The following is a 17,049-nucleotide window of genomic DNA, read 5'->3' as shown; positions in this document are numbered from 1 at the left end:
CTTGGATTAAAAAGGACTGTTTCATTAACAATGTCCTTCCATCCATTTTCCATGCCGCTTAGCCTCACTAGGGTGGCGGGCTCAGACTCAGAGCGAGATGCGGGGTACACACTGAACTGGTCTCCAGCCAATCGCACGGCACAGAGCAACAACAACCCTTCCTACTCACGTCCACACTTACGGGCAATTTAGAGTCTTTAATCAACCTACCATGCATGCTTTTGGGATGTGGGAGGAAACCGGAGTACCCGGAGAAAACCCACATGAAAATCCATACCGGCGAGGCCGGATTTGAACACGGGTGCGAAACAGTCGGTCAATGTAAAATATATATTTGCGAAATAGCCAATTAGACTATTTATTTGACCTTTTTCATGTGATTTTTGCTCTTGAACCTCAGCGTACAGCACATCAGGGCTGTCGACGTCATCTTCATTTGCACGCTCAATTATAAACTGTCATCTGTCAGGCTACGGGAGCGATGTTTGTTTTTAATGTAGTTATTGTAGTAAATCATTAAACATTCTGTATTCTTCCGAAACTGTTCTTTTATTGTATTTATTAATGGTTTGCCTACTGGGGGTCATATAGCTCAATAAATCTTTGTGCCAGGTGTCGAGCATCGGCGCTTGTGACGCATATTTTGAGCAACAACAACAAAAAAAGTGTATTTTAATATTACAAGAGCACTATAATCTTTATATGTATAATTAATTTGAAAAACAAACAAACTAAAAACAAAAAAAAACAGATCTAAAATAAATATTTATTTTCCTAAAGTCACAGAGAGCCACTGGTCTCTGTTCTAGTTCCACCTAAAGATGTTTTTATTGTGTTTATGTTTGAGGTCCAGACACTCAATTTCTTCCACACAAAATGCATGCGTGTGTGCCTTTAAGGAGAAATGTGTTTCAATGTTTAGTCCAAATGGTATACAGTATGTCATCTCCGCAAAGTAGAACTCAGCAGCATCAGTATAAAGTGTCAGTCCAGCCATCTTCTTGTTTGTGAATCTCCTTATTTGCACAAAAATAAACACCAGAACTAAAGCCCACCGCAGTGTTGCCTCTCTCATTTTACTGCACGTCACCAATGTGATGAAATAGCCGAGTTGCTTTGAAAGCCCACGTGTAGAATAACAAGATTTCCACTTGCATGCTGATGATAGTTTGACTTAGCAACTTGAATGACAATGGAGGGAAACCTGTTCATGGCTTTTTACTACATTCACAAACAGCAGTAAGTGTAACGCCTGTGCACTACACATCTGCTGGGCGTTAAAATGGCAATATAATTCTCCTTCCTGTTTACTTTACAGGGATATTCATGGGTACACAGTGGTACCTCAAGACTCGGACACTACAAAGATCATACAGTTTGAAACTGACAAAAATTTACATTAAAAAAAAACCATCAACATGTTAACGTGAGAAATGAACTTCATTCAGATGTCAAAGGATTTTTATACCTCCAGAGAAGTCAAGAGCAGACGTTTGGGCATATTCTGATTTTTATAAGATGGAAAGTCACCACAAAGGGGGCCAACACTTCAAATACTTTGAGTCATCTCAATGATCCCTATCAGTTGGTGCAAATTTTATTTTTGTCAAATCTTGCATGTCGTTTGTGTCCTGTGTGTATGTTAGTGTGAATGTGAATTGAGAAATGATAAATGATAAATGGCTGCAACCTGTTTATACCTACAAACCTACACACACACACACACACACACACACACACACACACAAATCTATGGTGAAGAATCACAGTGAAACAAGGGCAAATGTTTAAAAAGGCTAAATCTGCAAATACTTAAACCAAGAGTGAAAGTGTTTACAGCCAACACAGTGTATGTATACAATGCTGTTGAAAAATAAACAAATGCGGTATTGAGAAAGAAAATAATAAAATGAAAAAGACTTCAGAAAGATTGCAAATAATTTACATTCATTCAAACACGATGGGGTGACCAGGGGGCTGTACCCTTACATTTTGACAGCTTTCAAATTTGTCTTTATCAGTGGGCAGATTTTGTCTGAAGTCTCAAATTAAATGCCTCAAATTAATACTGTAAATCACAAAGAATATCAGCAAAGTATTCAATTCAACATTTGCAAATTCACAGAGGCTCATATCTGTTTCATTGTTTTAATTTTCTAATTTCTTTCTGTAAACATCCCACATTTTTTTATATATTTGAGTATTTTTATAGGTCGAAATGTAGCTTTTGAGGAAAGAGTGAACTTTTTATACAAAGTAAATGACAAACACATTGTAATAATTTGGCCAATATTTTTCCTCCATATATTACTTTGAACTGCGAAGTGAGTTTAACATTTCATGTGTGATGCAGAGTCGGCCTATTACGTGCTGGTTTCTGTATGCGTGCATGCAGTATGTATTGATGCAGCGCGATCTACGTACAGTAATGATTTCCCATACACACCTCAAGTTGATCTGGGAACCACGGAGGAAAGGGGTGGGAAAATAATGACAGCAAACTAAAGAACGGAGTATATTGTAATTAATAATTAGAGTATCATTAGAACGTTATACATTTCCCGCGTTAGTCTTCAATGCCAAATCTGAAAATTCATCCATCCATCCATCCATCCATCCATTTTCCATACCGCTTATCCTCACTAGAGTTGCGGGCGTGCTGGAGCTTATCCAAGCTGGCTCTGGGTGGGAGGCGGGATACATCCTGAACTGATCGCAAGCCAATCACAGACGAAGTAGTTCTGAGCATCCCAGACCGAGAGAGAGTCGTGATTGGTGCAGATTTTAATGGACATGTTGGTGAAGGAAACAGCGATGATGAAGAAGTGATGTGTAAGTTCGGCATCCAGGAAAGGAACTTGGAGGGACAGATGGTGGTAGACTTTGCCAAAAGGATGGAAATGGCTGTAGTGAACACTTTCTTTCGGGAAGAGGCACGAACAAAGGGTGACCTACAAGAGCGGAGGTAGAAGCACGCAGGTGGATTACATCTTGTGTAGACGATGTAATCTGAAGGAGGTTACCGACTCTAAAGTAGTGGTAGGGGAGATTGTGGCTAGACAGCATAGGATGGTGGTGTGTAAGATGACTCTGGTGGTGGGGAGGAAGATTAAGAGGACAAAGGCAGAGCAGAGAACCATGTGGTGGAATCTGAGAAAGGAACAGTGTTGTGTGGCTTTTCGAGAAGAAATTGGACAGGCTCTCGGTGGACAGGAGGAGCTTCCAGAAGACTGGACCACTGCAGCCAAGGTGATTAGAGAGGCAGGCAGGAGTAGGAGTAGTTAGTGTATCTTCTGGTAGGAAAGGGGAGAAGGAGACTTGGTGGTGGGACCTCACAGTACAGGAAATCATACAAGGAAAGAGGTTAGCTAAGAAGAAGTGGGACACTGAGAGGACCGAGGAGTGAAAGACTTGGCAAGACACTAAACGCTAAAGTCCCTCCAGGTTGGCATTGTAAAATAGAAACTGTTTTTCAGTGCCGTACCTCATTAAACAAAGGAAATAAAATTAAATACGGATGCTGAGGTAAAAATCCAAGTTTGCCAGCACCTTTTCCTTGATCCAAAAGAACATTTTTACTGAGCTTTGTCAAGCTCTCAGGGTTTATTTCTCTGTCAGAGGATGAGTTTTTATGAATTTGAATCATATTCAAACCATAGATGCTTGTGACAGCTAGGGTCATATTGGCACATGAAACAACATGTCACAGGGTGTCTCAGGGTCACCAGGAAAAGATTATTGATTAATTATAGACAACCCCAATTCCAATGAAGTTGGGACGTTGTGTTAAACATAAATAAAAACAGAATACAATGATCCATCTATTTCATATACTGCATATCTTTCCTCTAGTAGTCAAGATGCATACCATGTTTCATGCAAATAAGTCATGTTGCTTCTGTATGGGGCTGTGGAGACTGTGCAACCATGTGACTGCCTGGCTCCATTTGATTGGTGAAACACAGTCATGTGACACAAGTCTCTCTGACAAACTCGAAAAGATCTCACAAGCAATAAATCCATCCATCCAGCCATCCTGTGGGAGGAAACAGGAGTGTCCGGAGAAAACCCACCCAGGCACGGGGAGAACATGCACACTCCACACAGGCGGGGGTGAGATTTGAACCCCGATCCCCAGAACTGTGAGGCAGATGTGCTAACCAGTCGTCCACCGTGCCGGCTTGAGTAAACTTAATGGGGTAAATGTTGCCCATTACTGTCCACCTCTGCACTGAATGAAGAAGCAATGGTAGAAAGGGAACGACAGCAATGAAACACATTTGCGTATATCCCCCAGCAGGTTTCCCACCTCTGATGAAAGGAAATTGCTTTCATTTAGGAAATGAAAAAAATATAAAGCAGGGGAAACAGCGGGGTTAAAAAAGGGAGCATCCAGATGACGCTGACACTGTTTAACACCTGGAAGGTACCTAATACGACCACCATACTCCATGACTGTCAAATACCAAACGATTTTGGGAGGTTACTGTGACGGGTTAGGGGACAAATATGTGGACTGGGGGCGTTCAATTCAAGACCCAAAATAATGGTGACATTTACATGACCATAATGTATTTTCTGCAAGCTATTATTAATAGCTTAGTACGTTGACACAGTGCACACGCGGAGCTGGAACCGCAGTAAAGAATGCCTGCAGAAAACATTACAGTCACATGTAAATATTTCCACTGCTTTATTTTTGTACCACTCTTCAGAAATATTCTTTAGAAAGACAGACTATCGTATCTACAACCAGTCAAAATGTACATATTTTGGTGATTACATACGAATGGCCCTGACTCAGTATTTATTTTTCCAGGTGTGTATAAAGTCAATTTAAAATCTATTTATCTCAATGGATTTTATATTGTGAGCGATGCACCTTCAGCCTGACCCTTCTGTGATATGCACTCAGATGACCTGTGTTTGTGCATGTATTAGCAAATTAGTTTGTAGGAAAAAGCACAACAGTTCCCTTTGTTCAGGATTTCCTGAGTACAGGGGAAGAGGAGAGACTTCCGTCACTGTCATTCATGCACAAGCATGCTCCAGTGGGTGTAGGTCAGGGGTGGGCAAAGTATGGCCTGCGGGCCACATATGCCCCACTCTGGTCCCCAGCCTCGAGCATTTGCATTATCAAGAGACCTGCCACATTTGTTGCATTAGTTGAGCTGTTTTCTCCTAAAATTGGTTCATGACGATTAATTTATTATTTAGTGTTAGTGTATATACAAATAATTGGCTAATTGATTAGAAATAATAAAAATACAAAATGACTAAAATAAACTCTTTTACTTACATTATACATTTATTTTTTTGTATTCATTTTATTAAATAATTACTTTACTATTTATCCATCCATTAATCCATGCTTTTTCCACACTGCTTGTCCTCATAAAATTAGGGTCGCGGATGAGTTGGAGCCTATCCAAGGCGGGGTGCACCCTGGACTCGTCGGCACTCAATCGAAGGGCACATGTCGACAGTCATTCACACTTCACACTGGAAAATGTAGTCTCCAATGGACATAAGATGCATGTTTTTTTTTTTTGGAAGGTGGGATGAAGGTGGAACCCCACGCAAGCACTGGGGGAAACATGCAAACTTCACACAGAATGAAGAAGCGATTGGAATTCTGAACCTCAGAATTGTGAAGCAGACATGCATAATCATTAAGCCACAGTGCTGCATTTAACTCATTATAATTGAATTAATTTTAACTTATACAATTCATACATGAGAATGAATATTATATTTTATTTTAACTTTTTTTCAACCTCATCTACAAATGAACTGGCCCATTTGTCTGTTTTAAAAATCAAATGAAAATCTCCATTAGTTTGCCCACCCCTAGGTTGTATTATGCTGCCATCTATCGTCCAGATGACGTTAGTACGTACTTTAGGTTGGGAACTAGCTCCTGAGAGTAAATTTGATTGGCTACGTACGTGGCCAATCAGGCAGCGCGCTAATTAGTTGGTTGAGTACACCTGCTCCCGCTTTCTCGCTGAAAAGGTGCCCAGTGGCTCCCAATGCTTCAATTTCTCTCGTTAAGACTACAGAAGACGTCAACGAAGCGCAGACTGCGGCATTCTAACCCACCACCATGCCCACCAAGAATACCCCGAAGGAGCGCATCAATCGGTTCAAGAACAAGGGGAAGGATCTGACCGTAAGCTGGAATTTATTATGGGGTGGGTTAGTTTAACGGTAACAACAATGGGCTCACATGTTGTCTTTGTTTTTGTCCAGAAACTTCGAGAAAATAGGTTTTTGGAATGCGTGGAGTTGCGCAAAGCTCAAAAGAATGAGAACCTCATGAAGAGAAGACACATAACGCTGTCCTCTCTTCCCGACGATGACCCGCTCTCGCCTACTTACATCTCTGCGGACAAGGTCAGCTTGATGGTTTGGAGGCCAGCGTTGGCGTTCGTGTGTCTTCCTAACCTAACGTGGCTGTCTTGTAGGCTCGAACTTTAAGCATTGAGGAAATTATTAAAGACATTAACTCCGCCTGCAAGGACGCTCAAACTCGTGGCTGTCAGGCTGCCAGGTGAGCAACTTTCTCGGACTAAATTCATGAATTGCTCACAAAGTTGGGGATATTTGGCTTCTGGGTGACTCTTATGATTATTTATTTTTTGGGGGGATGAGCCTAACTGAACTATAACCTTCACGGGCTGTGTAACTTAATTTGACCTTATCTAAACTTTGACACGTCTGACTGGTAAATGTTTCAGCACTTTATGCACAACTTGCTATTCTCGAAAGGTTTCAGTGTTTGATCCTGGAATTGACTTAGTTTTGGATCAATCAGAATTGGTCTCATATTTTGGATGAGAAAAATCTCATGGGGCGCCGCCAAACAAAATTCCAAAGTATATGCTGTCTACTGAAATGACTGCCCTTGTCATTGACTCACAAATTGTATTTCATAAACGGCATTAGGTGGATACACAGGTTAATTGTACCTTCTGCCATCTCATCAAGTGTTTAATTGTTCTGCCTGTCACTATACATTGCTGGCATAGATGAACAAATGCAATATTTGTAGTAAATTTTCATACCACTGAAGTGAAATTTGCGGCACGGTGATCTACTGCTTAGCACGTCCGCCTCACAGTTCTGAAGAACCGGGTTCAAATCCGGCCTTGCCTGTGTGGAGTTTGCATGTTCTCCCTGTACCTGTGGGTTTCCTCCCACATCCCAAAAACATGCATGGAAAGTTTGATGATTCTAAATTGCCCCTGAGTGCGAATGGTTGGTTGTTTTGTATGGGCCCTGTGATTGGCTGGCGACCAGTTCAGGGTGTACCCCGCCTCTCGCCCACAGTCAGCTGGGATGGGCTCCAGCATGCCCGTGACCATAGTGAGGATGAGCGGTATGGAAGATGAAGTGAAATTTGGTCAATTTTCGTGGCAAACCTAATGATCTCTCACAACACACTGTGCCGCTGCAGCACAGTGGTTGGGAATAACAGCAAAGAGTGCTATAGTGATTTGAGGCAATCACGTTAGTTCTTGAAATGTATTTTAAGTGATTAACTTTTTGATACTCCCCTCATCAGAAAACTTCTTTCTCAAGAGCGTAACCCTCCTTTGAAGGAGATCATAGACTCTGGTCTCCTGGCCCGCTTTGTGTTCTTCTTGGGGATGGACGATGAGCCCAATCTGCAGTTTGAAGCAGCTTGGGCTCTGACCAACATTGCCTCTGGAACGTCTTGGCATACACAGCAGGTGAGGGCACTGCAGAAACGGCAAGGGCAAGAGCAACAAAAATATCACACTTTTCTCGATTTACGGACGGGGAGAAAAATCCATTTCTGTGCACAGGTGGTAGAACATGGTGCGGTACCACACTTGATTGCTTTGCTGGCGTCTCCACAGTTGCACATCAGTGAGCAAGCAGTATGGGCCCTTGGAAACATTGCAGGTGATGCGCTGATTTTAGTTGAACATGTTTATACAGCTTGTGTATGTAATAAGGATTCGAGGTGACTTGTGGTTTATCGTTTAAGAAGTTTAGCATTCTAAAATATGTTGGTTAAAAAATGGTTATGCTTGTGCTCTCCCACAAAGTTTTCAGTGCTTCCATTTTGCCTTTCTTATCAAAACTCACAGGTGATGGCCCACTCTATAGAGATGTTCTCATTGAATGTAATGTGATCCCTGCCTTACTGGCACGGGCCTCCCCAGAAACTCCAGTAAGTTTTGTTTTTTGTTTTGTTTTTTTCCTTTTCTCTTCCAAGATTGTAGATGCACGTAGTTCACCATTTCTGGTCATCAAAGTTGTTGCTGTAGTGAACTGGGCGAGACTGACCTACACAATTGTTAGCCTGCAACTTGCAGGCTAGGATTTTGTTTGGTGTGGTTTTTTTTGGAGCGAGAGGGCGGGGGTGTGAAAAATTTCTCATCCTTTTCAGGTTGGATATCTACGCAACCTCACGTGGACAATGTCAAACTTGTGCAGAAATAAAAACCCATTTCCACCCTTGTCTGCAGTCCAACAGGTAAGTGAATTATTAATTTTTGTGTAAAGGTTTAATTGAAAACAATCATTTGTCCACTGAGATGGAAAATTGGCTCGACGGCACTAAAAATGGAAGTAAGATGTGTTGAGAATAAGAGTAAAAGTACAATAAGATCTAATAAAATGACACCAGTGTGGAGCAGTTCAGATCATGTGGATTGGTTACTTTAGAATTCAGGATTGTGATGGCATTTGGAATGTTTTTTTTTGGTTTTTTTTCTTCTTTTGCCCATAGATGCTCCGTTGCGTCTCCCAATATTAAACTTTGCATGGACAATGAAAGTTGGGATGTGTGGTTAAAACTACAGAAATTGTGATTGGTGTTCAACTCTTACAGATGCTTGCAACATTGATCCAGTTTCTCCATCTTGGGGACAAGGACATCTTGTCAGACGCATGCTGGGCAATCTCCTACCTGACAGACGGTGACAATGATCGTATTGCCATTGTGGTAAGAACGGGTATTGTCCAGCGACTGGTAGAGCTCATGAGCCACAAGGAGCTGAGCGTCATGGTAACAAACTTCTTTTCACAGCTTAGCCTGATTTTCAATCTAACCCAGTAGTTGGTTAACTGTCATTTTGGACGCGTATACTTCAGATACCTGCCCTTCGTGCCATTGGGAATATAGTGAGTGGCTCAGACCAGCAGACTCAGGCAGCCATTGATGCTGGTGTTCTCGGCATACTTCCTCGACTCATGAGGCACCCAAAGGCCAACGTAAAGAAGGAAGCGGCATGGGCGTTGTCAAACATCGCAGCTGGGCCATGTGAGCAAATCCAACAGTTGCTCACATGCGGCCTACTCCCTCCTCTCGTCGAACTACTTAGAAATGCAAGTGGTAAAATGTCACAGAATCAGCACTTCAAATGATTGTCATAATTTGGCAGAATTGTAATAGTTTTGTTTCATAAAGGGAGATTTCAAGACTCAAAGGGAAGCTGTGTGGGCAGTGACCAACTTCACCAGCGGGGGCACTGTGGAGCAGGTAGTCCAGTTGGTGCATAGTGGGGCACTCGAGGCAATAATCAACCTTCTCCAAGTAAAAGATGCCAAAATCGTTCTGGTCATATTGGATGCCATCAACAATATTTTCATGGTGAGGGGGCAGCTAGGGTGGCAAGTGTTTCTCACTGCACTTGAGCTAAAACATGATCAGTTTGAATCTGATCGATTACTCTTTAGGCAGCAGAGAAGCTCGGCGAGATAGAGAAACTCTGTCTTCTAGTTGAAGAGCTGGGAGGACTGGACTGCATTGAAAGTCTACAGAATCATGAAAACGAGATGGTGTACCAGGCAGCCTGCAACCTCATTGAGAAGTACTTTGCGGATGTAAGTAAACATGGCTACGTCATAGCTCTGAACCAGAATTGTGCCGTTTGGGCCCATTTCTAGGGGGGTGACTTTGTGAACATAAGCTTTCACATACTAAGTGTATTTCCGGGTTTGGAGCGAGTGCAGAGCGACCTCGCTGGGCAGTGGATAAAAGAATAGGTGCTGTGGTTTACAACAATACTTACTATAATTACAAGCGATGAATTTTCAATATTTAAATTTGGAGATTATGAGCGATCCAATCAGAGCAACGCTTGTTTACCTGTTGCATATTAATGAGAAATCTGGCCGTTTCAACTACCGGGTGAAAAAGGCCAACAAGAATAGCTTAAAGGGACATTCTGGGCATTTTAAAACGCATTTCTTGCAAACCTGGTATAAGGATATCTAAAATGATGGAAGGGGACCTTAAAGTATGGATAAAATATGCTACAGAGGCAATGGCACAATCATTAGTCTGTGAACAGCTGGAATAGTGACATATTATTCTGTTCATAGGAGAAATTGATTCAAAGCAGTTGGTGCTTAGTGATTGATTGGAAAGAATAGACTGCCTTGGTGTCTGTCAAGCAATTTACAGCTCAAGTTTACTTCTCTTGACAGGGTGAGATGGAGGGGTTGAAGCTCGACTCCACAACCACAGAAGATATTTTTGTCATCGAGAGCCCAGACCCTTGCAAAACATTTGAATTTTAAACTGTTCAACTATGAAAATAAAAAAAATTGTATGCAATTTAGTTTTGAAATGTTTAAAAGGTGGCATATTTGAGAATGCACTTAGTATTTATTTTAAAAAAAAAAGTGTGCACCTGTACCCCCACAAAGTGGGGGAAATTGAACACCCAAGTAAATCTTTAGTGGTCTGCCAATTTTTGAAGTGTCGGTGAGTGAGCGGTTCTCCAAGTCAGCCCCGCTGTTGTGAAACAGTGGGGCTAATGAACATAAGCAGCCCTGACATTTTCAGAGCCAAAGAACCGCATTGCATGTAGTGGCTGAAGCAGAAAATCAAGGACATTGGCGATTTGGATGTTGCATACAAATGTGGCACGCAAGCTTGAAACCTGGTGACCTTGAGCACCTATGGTCAACAAACATTCTATAGAGTTGCTCTTCAATACTACTGCAGCGGTTCCTGCCTATAGATGGCAGCAGTACACTACCTGACTAACTTCAACATGCTTCATTGACACAAGATGGCAGCATTGCTTTACCCTGAGCACCCAAAAGGTACATTTTCTCCAGCAAATAATGGATAGGGTAAACAATAAAAAATAAAAGTCGGCAAATATGCAGGGCTTCCCGGCGTCACGAGCACCTTGTACCGCTATCATGTTCACAAAACCTCCATGATGAACCATTTCTATTGACAATATTAAGGTGTGTTTTGCAGCAGTGACGGCTGGTGGAGTTTTCTCCAGGGCTCTCGCTCTCTGTCTACTCCTATTGTATTTTTGTCAAACATGCTCCAAATAATCCCTTCATAAACTTGAAAACGTTAGATTGTGCTATTCATTGTCACAACTAGATGGCATGTAATGCCAAGGAATATCCATAGATGACAGGGAGAAAAAAAATAAATCGTCTCCCTCCGCTTGCAAAAAAATTATTTTATATATATATATATATATTTTTTTTTAAAAATTTGATTTCAATAACCTGTCCTGTGCAGGTGCGTGGCCTTGCAGAATGGTGGCTCTGTATGCCTTTTGTGCTGGCACTGTTTTGCTGTGCAACGGGAGTTTGAAGTACTGCTTATTTTGTTTGTTTGAGAATGCAGCAGTACCAAAAAAGGTTTTAGGGGACAGACGGAGTGGATTTAACTGATTTTGTGTGCAACTGACACGTGGTTCATTTTGTGCATGACCTGGATGATTGAGAATCTACACAGACAAAATGTATACCTGTTTTGAATTTGAAATAAACAGTTTTATTTTTCAAATTAGGAAGGGTTCCGTGCACTCCGTATGCAACTTGCGGGGTTCTGGCCCTCCAACAAGGTTAAGAACCACTCGTCTAGATAATTGGGCACAAGTAATGCATTCAAATTGTGTTCTTATTTGTGGATGGGAGGGCATCCAGTGCAATAACTAACCAAGAGAACAAGATGAGAGTGAACAGGATAGGATGTGGGGAAATGAGCAAGGCAGTGCTACTGACGAGTGGTGCAGTGGGATTTATTTATTCGGTCTGAACACCTGGAAGAACCTGAGTTATGTTAGTATAATCTGTGTTGTTCTTAGAGGTCACATCACAAGCAATTAAAGCTTATAGTGTGTCTATTGAACGTATTGGTGAATGAACACCATATCACATGCATGTTAGTCAACCGGCGTATGGAGTTGCTGAGGGAGGGTGGGCCTAGTCCCCTCCACCCGCAAGCGGGGTCAAGCCAGCGAGCCCGTCCAGTAGGGGACCCAACCAGGGTGACGCCACCCAGCGAGGGCCCTAGCACAACTGAAGCGCCCTGACCAGTCCTAAAGGGAGGGGCACGGGCAAAGCACCACCACCCCCCAGTTCTGAGGACCCGGGTTCAAATCTGGCCTCGCCTGTGTGGAGTTTGCATGTTCTCCCTTTGGGTTTCCTCCCACTTTCCCAGAAACATACAGGGTAGGTTAACTAAGGACTCTAAATTGCCGGTAAGTGTGCGAATGGTTTTCATATGTGCCCTGCGATTGGCTGGTGACCAGTTTAGGGTGTTCTCCGTCTCTCACCCAGAGTCAGCTGGGATAGGCTCCAGCACACCCGTGACCCTAGTGAGGATAAGCAGTACATAAAATGAATGTATGGAAAATGCCGGACATATGAACCAATTTCAACAAGTATTATTAGACTTTGGAAGTAGCAAGAGTTTAGCTAGTGCAAAACACACACAAGTGCAAAGATGGAGGCATTTGAGTCGACTATTCAAGTAATGCGGGCTGCAGAAGTATTGCACATTCAGGTGAGCAGCATTACAAAAGAAAAAAAATTGCAGATGGTTCACAGACTGTGATGTCACTTGTTCAGGAGTCTGATGGTGTTGTGCAGTGTTCTATTTTTTTTTTGTACACACATTTTGCCCTTCTGTCCTTGAGAGGCAACTTGCTCAATGACTCTCTTTAAAGTCAGGGGTGTTTCTTCTCAACAGAGAGCATGGCCCGTACTTTGGCCAATTCCCTGAGCAAAGACCGAGTCAATGGTCCGCTTCTGTAGCTGTCTGTAGAGAATGTCTACATGAGGCATGATGAGATGGAACAGTTTCAAGAAGAAGCTGAAACTGTCTTCCTCCATTAGTCTCACAAACCCTCCAACTTCAAACTCCCTACCTCAAAGTCCCTGATGGTTTCAAAACACTGGAGCAGGTCTTTGTGCTCAAAAACAGTGTTCACAGCTCAGCTGTGGAAGGTCCACCTCACTGTGCCTTGATCTTAGGAGTCTGTGGGCCACCACGCTATCAAGCACACCAGTTCTCTTTGGAGAGCTTGAAAAGCTCAGGCCAGGTCTGAGAAGAAATTACTCACTTTTTGGATATGTGAAGAATAGAAATTAGAAGAATGGAAATTACGTCATAGAACGAGACAGTAGCAATAAACAAATACTTTTTACGCTTCATTAACCGTATACAATGTATCCCGGCCAACTAAAACTACATATAACTTGTGAAGCTTTAATATTTAATTTTGAATTAACTTCTTTTTTTCTTCAAGGTAGTGACTCAGCTGACTCATTGCCCAGCCGCCACTGTTCTGCAGATTAAAACTTGCTCCAAGTTAATTCCATGTGTCCTCTAAAGATGTTTATAGTAATGTTCTTCACATTACAAATGTTTAAATTATGAAAGTTTGAAAAGCTCCACTTTGTGGCGCTTGTGGTCTATTAACAGTTTTAACTAGGAAAACTAACATCATCACTCAAAGGTTTCCTCAAGAGAATGGCAAACATTTGCATGGATTGAGTCAAGTGTTTTATTTGAAAATGTAATCCTAAAAGTGATGAGGGAGAATGTGAACATGCGGCTTCTAGCAGAGGCATCAAACTGTGCTGTCCATTTACATCTTTTCGTAGGTAAGTTCATGCCCGCATGTCCTGCAGGTTTTCTTGTAGAGGTCCTCTTCCAGATCCACCACCACCTCTGGTCCATACTGATGATGGTGAGCGCTGGTGTCTTTGGTCCACATGCTGCTCCTCACTGCCCGACGCAGCTCTGGCAAACACACAACAAAGGCATTCAGCCTGCACGCCAAGGTGCTCCAAGCTGATTCTATGCTCAAGCATTAACTAACCTTTGACTTTCTTATTGAAACGTTTTTGCTTCTGTACTTCTCTGTTTTCTTCCCTCGTCTCCTTGGCTTCTTCCAGCGCCGCCTCCGAACCCCACACCTCCATACATCGCTTCTCTACATGTACTTTAAGGTAGAGCTTCATGTCCCCCCAGTGTGGGTTGTGAGGGTTTTTCCTCAATATGAACTTGAGCGGAGGCTCTCTCTTGTCCAGGTCACAGTCCTTCAGCAGGTAGTTCTGCTTGGCCTCAGTTCTGGAGATCAACTTGTGTTTCTCTTCAGTGTCTCTGAATGGGAAAGATGGTCAACTTCAACTTATTTGAATTTTAAAAAGAAATGGCAAGGTAGTGTTTCCTAAGTACAGTGCCGAGGCACATTAGGCCCACCGCACAACAAGCAATATGGCCAAATGGCATCACAGCAACGGCAATCTAATGGACTATCAAAAATGCCATGTCGTATAACATGAGCTTGCACAAGAATTACATTTCCGGGGATGAAGCGAGATTCGGCCGGCCACCGCCAAGCTGGACCAATATAGTACACACATTACACTGGGGAACACAATTTTTGTTGCGTTAGGTCCGACAGCTGTTTTTAACAAATCTTTGGGTGCAGAATCCAAAACTGATCTCAGTTTTTCTCTATCACGTCTAGTTTTTGAACTGTAGATCCACGTTTTCTTAAAAAAAATCTGAAAAATACTGTGCATAACAGATATGTGCTTGTTTTAGAAAACTTTTCAAATATTGACGTACAATGAAATACGAAAGAAACAGGCATGACTGCAATGTTTATTTAACACTCTTGTGTTTTACAAAGGACATGGCACAAATCCTCTTTCACTTTGCAGATATTGATAGTACTGACCTATTGGGAGCTGCACAAACAAGTTGCCACATAGCTGTAGACGAGTCCAATCAAAATCAGCTGGCAAGTCTCACTACAGCTAATCACTGAAATTGTGTTTATCTGGAGGGTCAGCTGTGGAGAAAAAAACTCGACATGCTAGGAAAAAAAAACAAAAAAACAGACTGCAATTTTTATCAGCATAAAATTCTAACTCGGAATTTTTGTTCCCCAGTGTTATAAGGGTACATAAGTGGTGCCCACGAGCACTGAAAATACAACTCCAATTCCAATGAAGTTGGGACGTTGTATTAAACATAAATAAAAACAGAATATGTGCAACATTTTAATTGAATCATTAAATGTTCCTATATTTAAGTACAGTGTAATAATTTTACAGTGGCTTACAATAACAAATGATATACTGTTTATCAAATACTTTTAGTAATAAAACCTCTCTCGTTTTTGATGAACACCTGCCTGCTACGCTCACGAACAGGAAATCTTAAGTCGTGTAACGTTTCACATCTTTATCATTAAAAGTCTAAAAAACACACATGCGCATCCATAGAGTCTACCATGCGTGAATCCAATATGTTATGTCCTAGTATCGGTACAATCGATTGATTACCTTTTAAAACGAGTTAATATTGATATAAGGCCAACTAGCCAAGGGCAGAGCGATCCAACTGGATTGTAGGAACATAAATCGATACGTCGATATAATGAATGAATCGTTACACCCCTTTTCCAACCATCACTACTTGTGAAAGCACACGTGTTTGTTCTGTTGACAGCGCTGGCTCGGCGCGGAGAGGTGGGTGGGTGGAGACCTTCTCTAGCGACGTAGATAAGCTCGAGAAATTTGAACGGCCTGATTTCAGGCCTCTCGGCAGAAAAACATCGGTAACTCCGGAATGCGTGGACGATTTTAGTTCATATTTCACGTTTACTTAGGCACCACGGGGCCAATATAACATCCCAAATGCTAGAAAAAGTTGGTTTCGTGAAAAAATATAGGACCTTGAAGGTCTAATTAGTTTAGCAGCAGTAGCAGGTTGATCATGAAATTTCACCCGAAAGCCAAATGCCCCAAACTTTTTGAGTACAATTGTTTATGTGCCTTCGTTCACCAAAGCTTGGGAAACACATGGTAAATGCATTGTACAGCCCAAATGCGTTTTGTGTACACATGTACCTGCACTTGTCACACACAGACAGGTCAAAGCTGTTGCTGAGGTAGGAGTCCATAAAGGGCTTTTGACAATCATCGCAAAACAGGTAGTCTGGCTCAATGACTGGGGCTGCGAAACGATACCGTACATGAGAATACGAAATCAACGCACATTGCCCCAAATGCACCTCGCGCACCTACCTGGCTGGTGCACCACCTTACTGGTCTTCTGCTCCTCCTCGACACCCTCCTCTTCCTCAATGAAAAAGCCCGCACCGGAGTCGATGGTTTTGCAGACTTTGGCCGAGGTCGCACCCTGCACAGGGGCCAAAGGGCGGCTCGCTATCCGGGCTTGTCGGAGCATCAACGCCCGCTGTCGATTCCTCTCGATTTTTGCCCGCACGGCAGCAGAAAGTTCGGGTTTGGGACATGGTTCAACAACGGGTCTATCGCTAACAACCACCGCCGCTGACCAGGAAGGGTCCATATCGCTCGTTGGAACCAAAACGACTGAAACAATATCAACAATAATAAAGATCAAAAGTATAAACAAAGATTGGCCTGCTGCTTTGTCCACCGTCCAGACCATAGATATGACATAGGTAGATCTGATCCGCCCTCTTTGAGCTTTGTGCCTACGGCGACGCTAAGATAGAAGGGTCAAAGTCTTCCGGTCTCATTCCATGTGTGTGGACGGAAAGAAATACGAAAGAACAAAGATCCTGGCACATTGTGCTGCCTACAGTTGCGCAAAACGCCGTACAGCTGTGGTAAGGGAACAAGGAATAACGTTTCACAGGGAAAAATATTTTTCTGCTTTTATTTTTTCCCCCGAAATCTTCTTTATTAAGATAATACCATCTGGTATTGACAACGAAAAAGCAAACCTCATGAAAACAGGTT

At 42.4% G+C, this 17,049-nt stretch overlaps 2 protein-coding genes across 2 annotated transcripts; one reads left to right on the top strand and one right to left on the bottom strand.

Annotated features, from left to right (window-relative positions):
- The first annotated feature begins 6,106 nt into the window (after positions 1 to 6,106).
- kpna7 (karyopherin alpha 7 (importin alpha 8)) lies at positions 6,107 to 10,560 on the top strand. Its single transcript, XM_061679546.1, has 12 exons — positions 6,107 to 6,172; positions 6,253 to 6,396; positions 6,468 to 6,553; positions 7,568 to 7,736; positions 7,833 to 7,932; positions 8,121 to 8,203; positions 8,423 to 8,509; positions 8,867 to 9,043; positions 9,130 to 9,363; positions 9,446 to 9,628; positions 9,715 to 9,861; positions 10,468 to 10,560. The coding sequence occupies exons 1-12, from the start codon at positions 6,107 to 6,109 to the stop codon at positions 10,558 to 10,560; spliced, it is 1,569 nt and encodes a 522-aa protein (XP_061535530.1).
- A 3,244-nt stretch (positions 10,561 to 13,804) lies between these two features.
- On the bottom strand, positions 13,805 to 16,735 carry xpa (xeroderma pigmentosum, complementation group A). Its single transcript, XM_061678847.1, has 4 exons — positions 16,348 to 16,735; positions 16,171 to 16,276; positions 14,127 to 14,410; positions 13,805 to 14,047 (listed from the first exon to the last, which is right to left on the bottom strand). Exons 1-4 carry the CDS (start codon positions 16,733 to 16,735, stop codon positions 13,893 to 13,895), a joined length of 933 nt encoding a protein of 310 aa, XP_061534831.1. The 3' UTR covers positions 13,805 to 13,892.
- Positions 16,736 to 17,049: the final 314 nt, after the last annotated feature.

Source organism: Phycodurus eques, chromosome 6 (genome assembly GCF_024500275.1).
Source record: "Phycodurus eques isolate BA_2022a chromosome 6, UOR_Pequ_1.1, whole genome shotgun sequence".
Classification (NCBI taxonomy): Eukaryota; Metazoa; Chordata; class Actinopteri; order Syngnathiformes; family Syngnathidae; genus Phycodurus; species Phycodurus eques.
The sequence above is the reverse complement of the archived record's forward strand: the minus strand, read 5'-3'. Positions and strand labels throughout refer to the sequence as shown.

What these genes read in the sequence shown, in the direction of transcription:
- xpa (XM_061678847.1), bottom strand. Translation starts at nt 16,735, where the DNA reads ATGGTCTGGACGGTGGACAAAGCAGCAGGCCAATCTTTGTTTATACTT. An exon ending in TCTGTGTGTGACAAGTGCAG is followed by an intron (nt 14,411 to 16,170) that starts GTACATGTGTAC and finishes TTTCCCATTCAG; the next exon opens with AGACACTGAAGAGAAACACA. An exon ending in TTTCAATAAGAAAGTCAAAG is followed by an intron (nt 14,048 to 14,126) that starts GTTAGTTAATGC and finishes TGTGTTTGCCAG; the next exon opens with AGCTGCGTCGGGCAGTGAGG.
- kpna7 (XM_061679546.1), top strand. Translation starts at nt 6,107, where the DNA reads ATGCCCACCAAGAATACCCCGAAGGAGCGCATCAATCGGTTCAAGAAC. An exon ending in ACAAGGGGAAGGATCTGACC is followed by an intron (nt 6,173 to 6,252) that starts GTAAGCTGGAAT and finishes GTTTTTGTCCAG; the next exon opens with AAACTTCGAGAAAATAGGTT. An exon ending in TCGTCGAACTACTTAGAAAT is followed by an intron (nt 9,364 to 9,445) that starts GCAAGTGGTAAA and finishes TGTTTCATAAAG; the next exon opens with GGAGATTTCAAGACTCAAAG.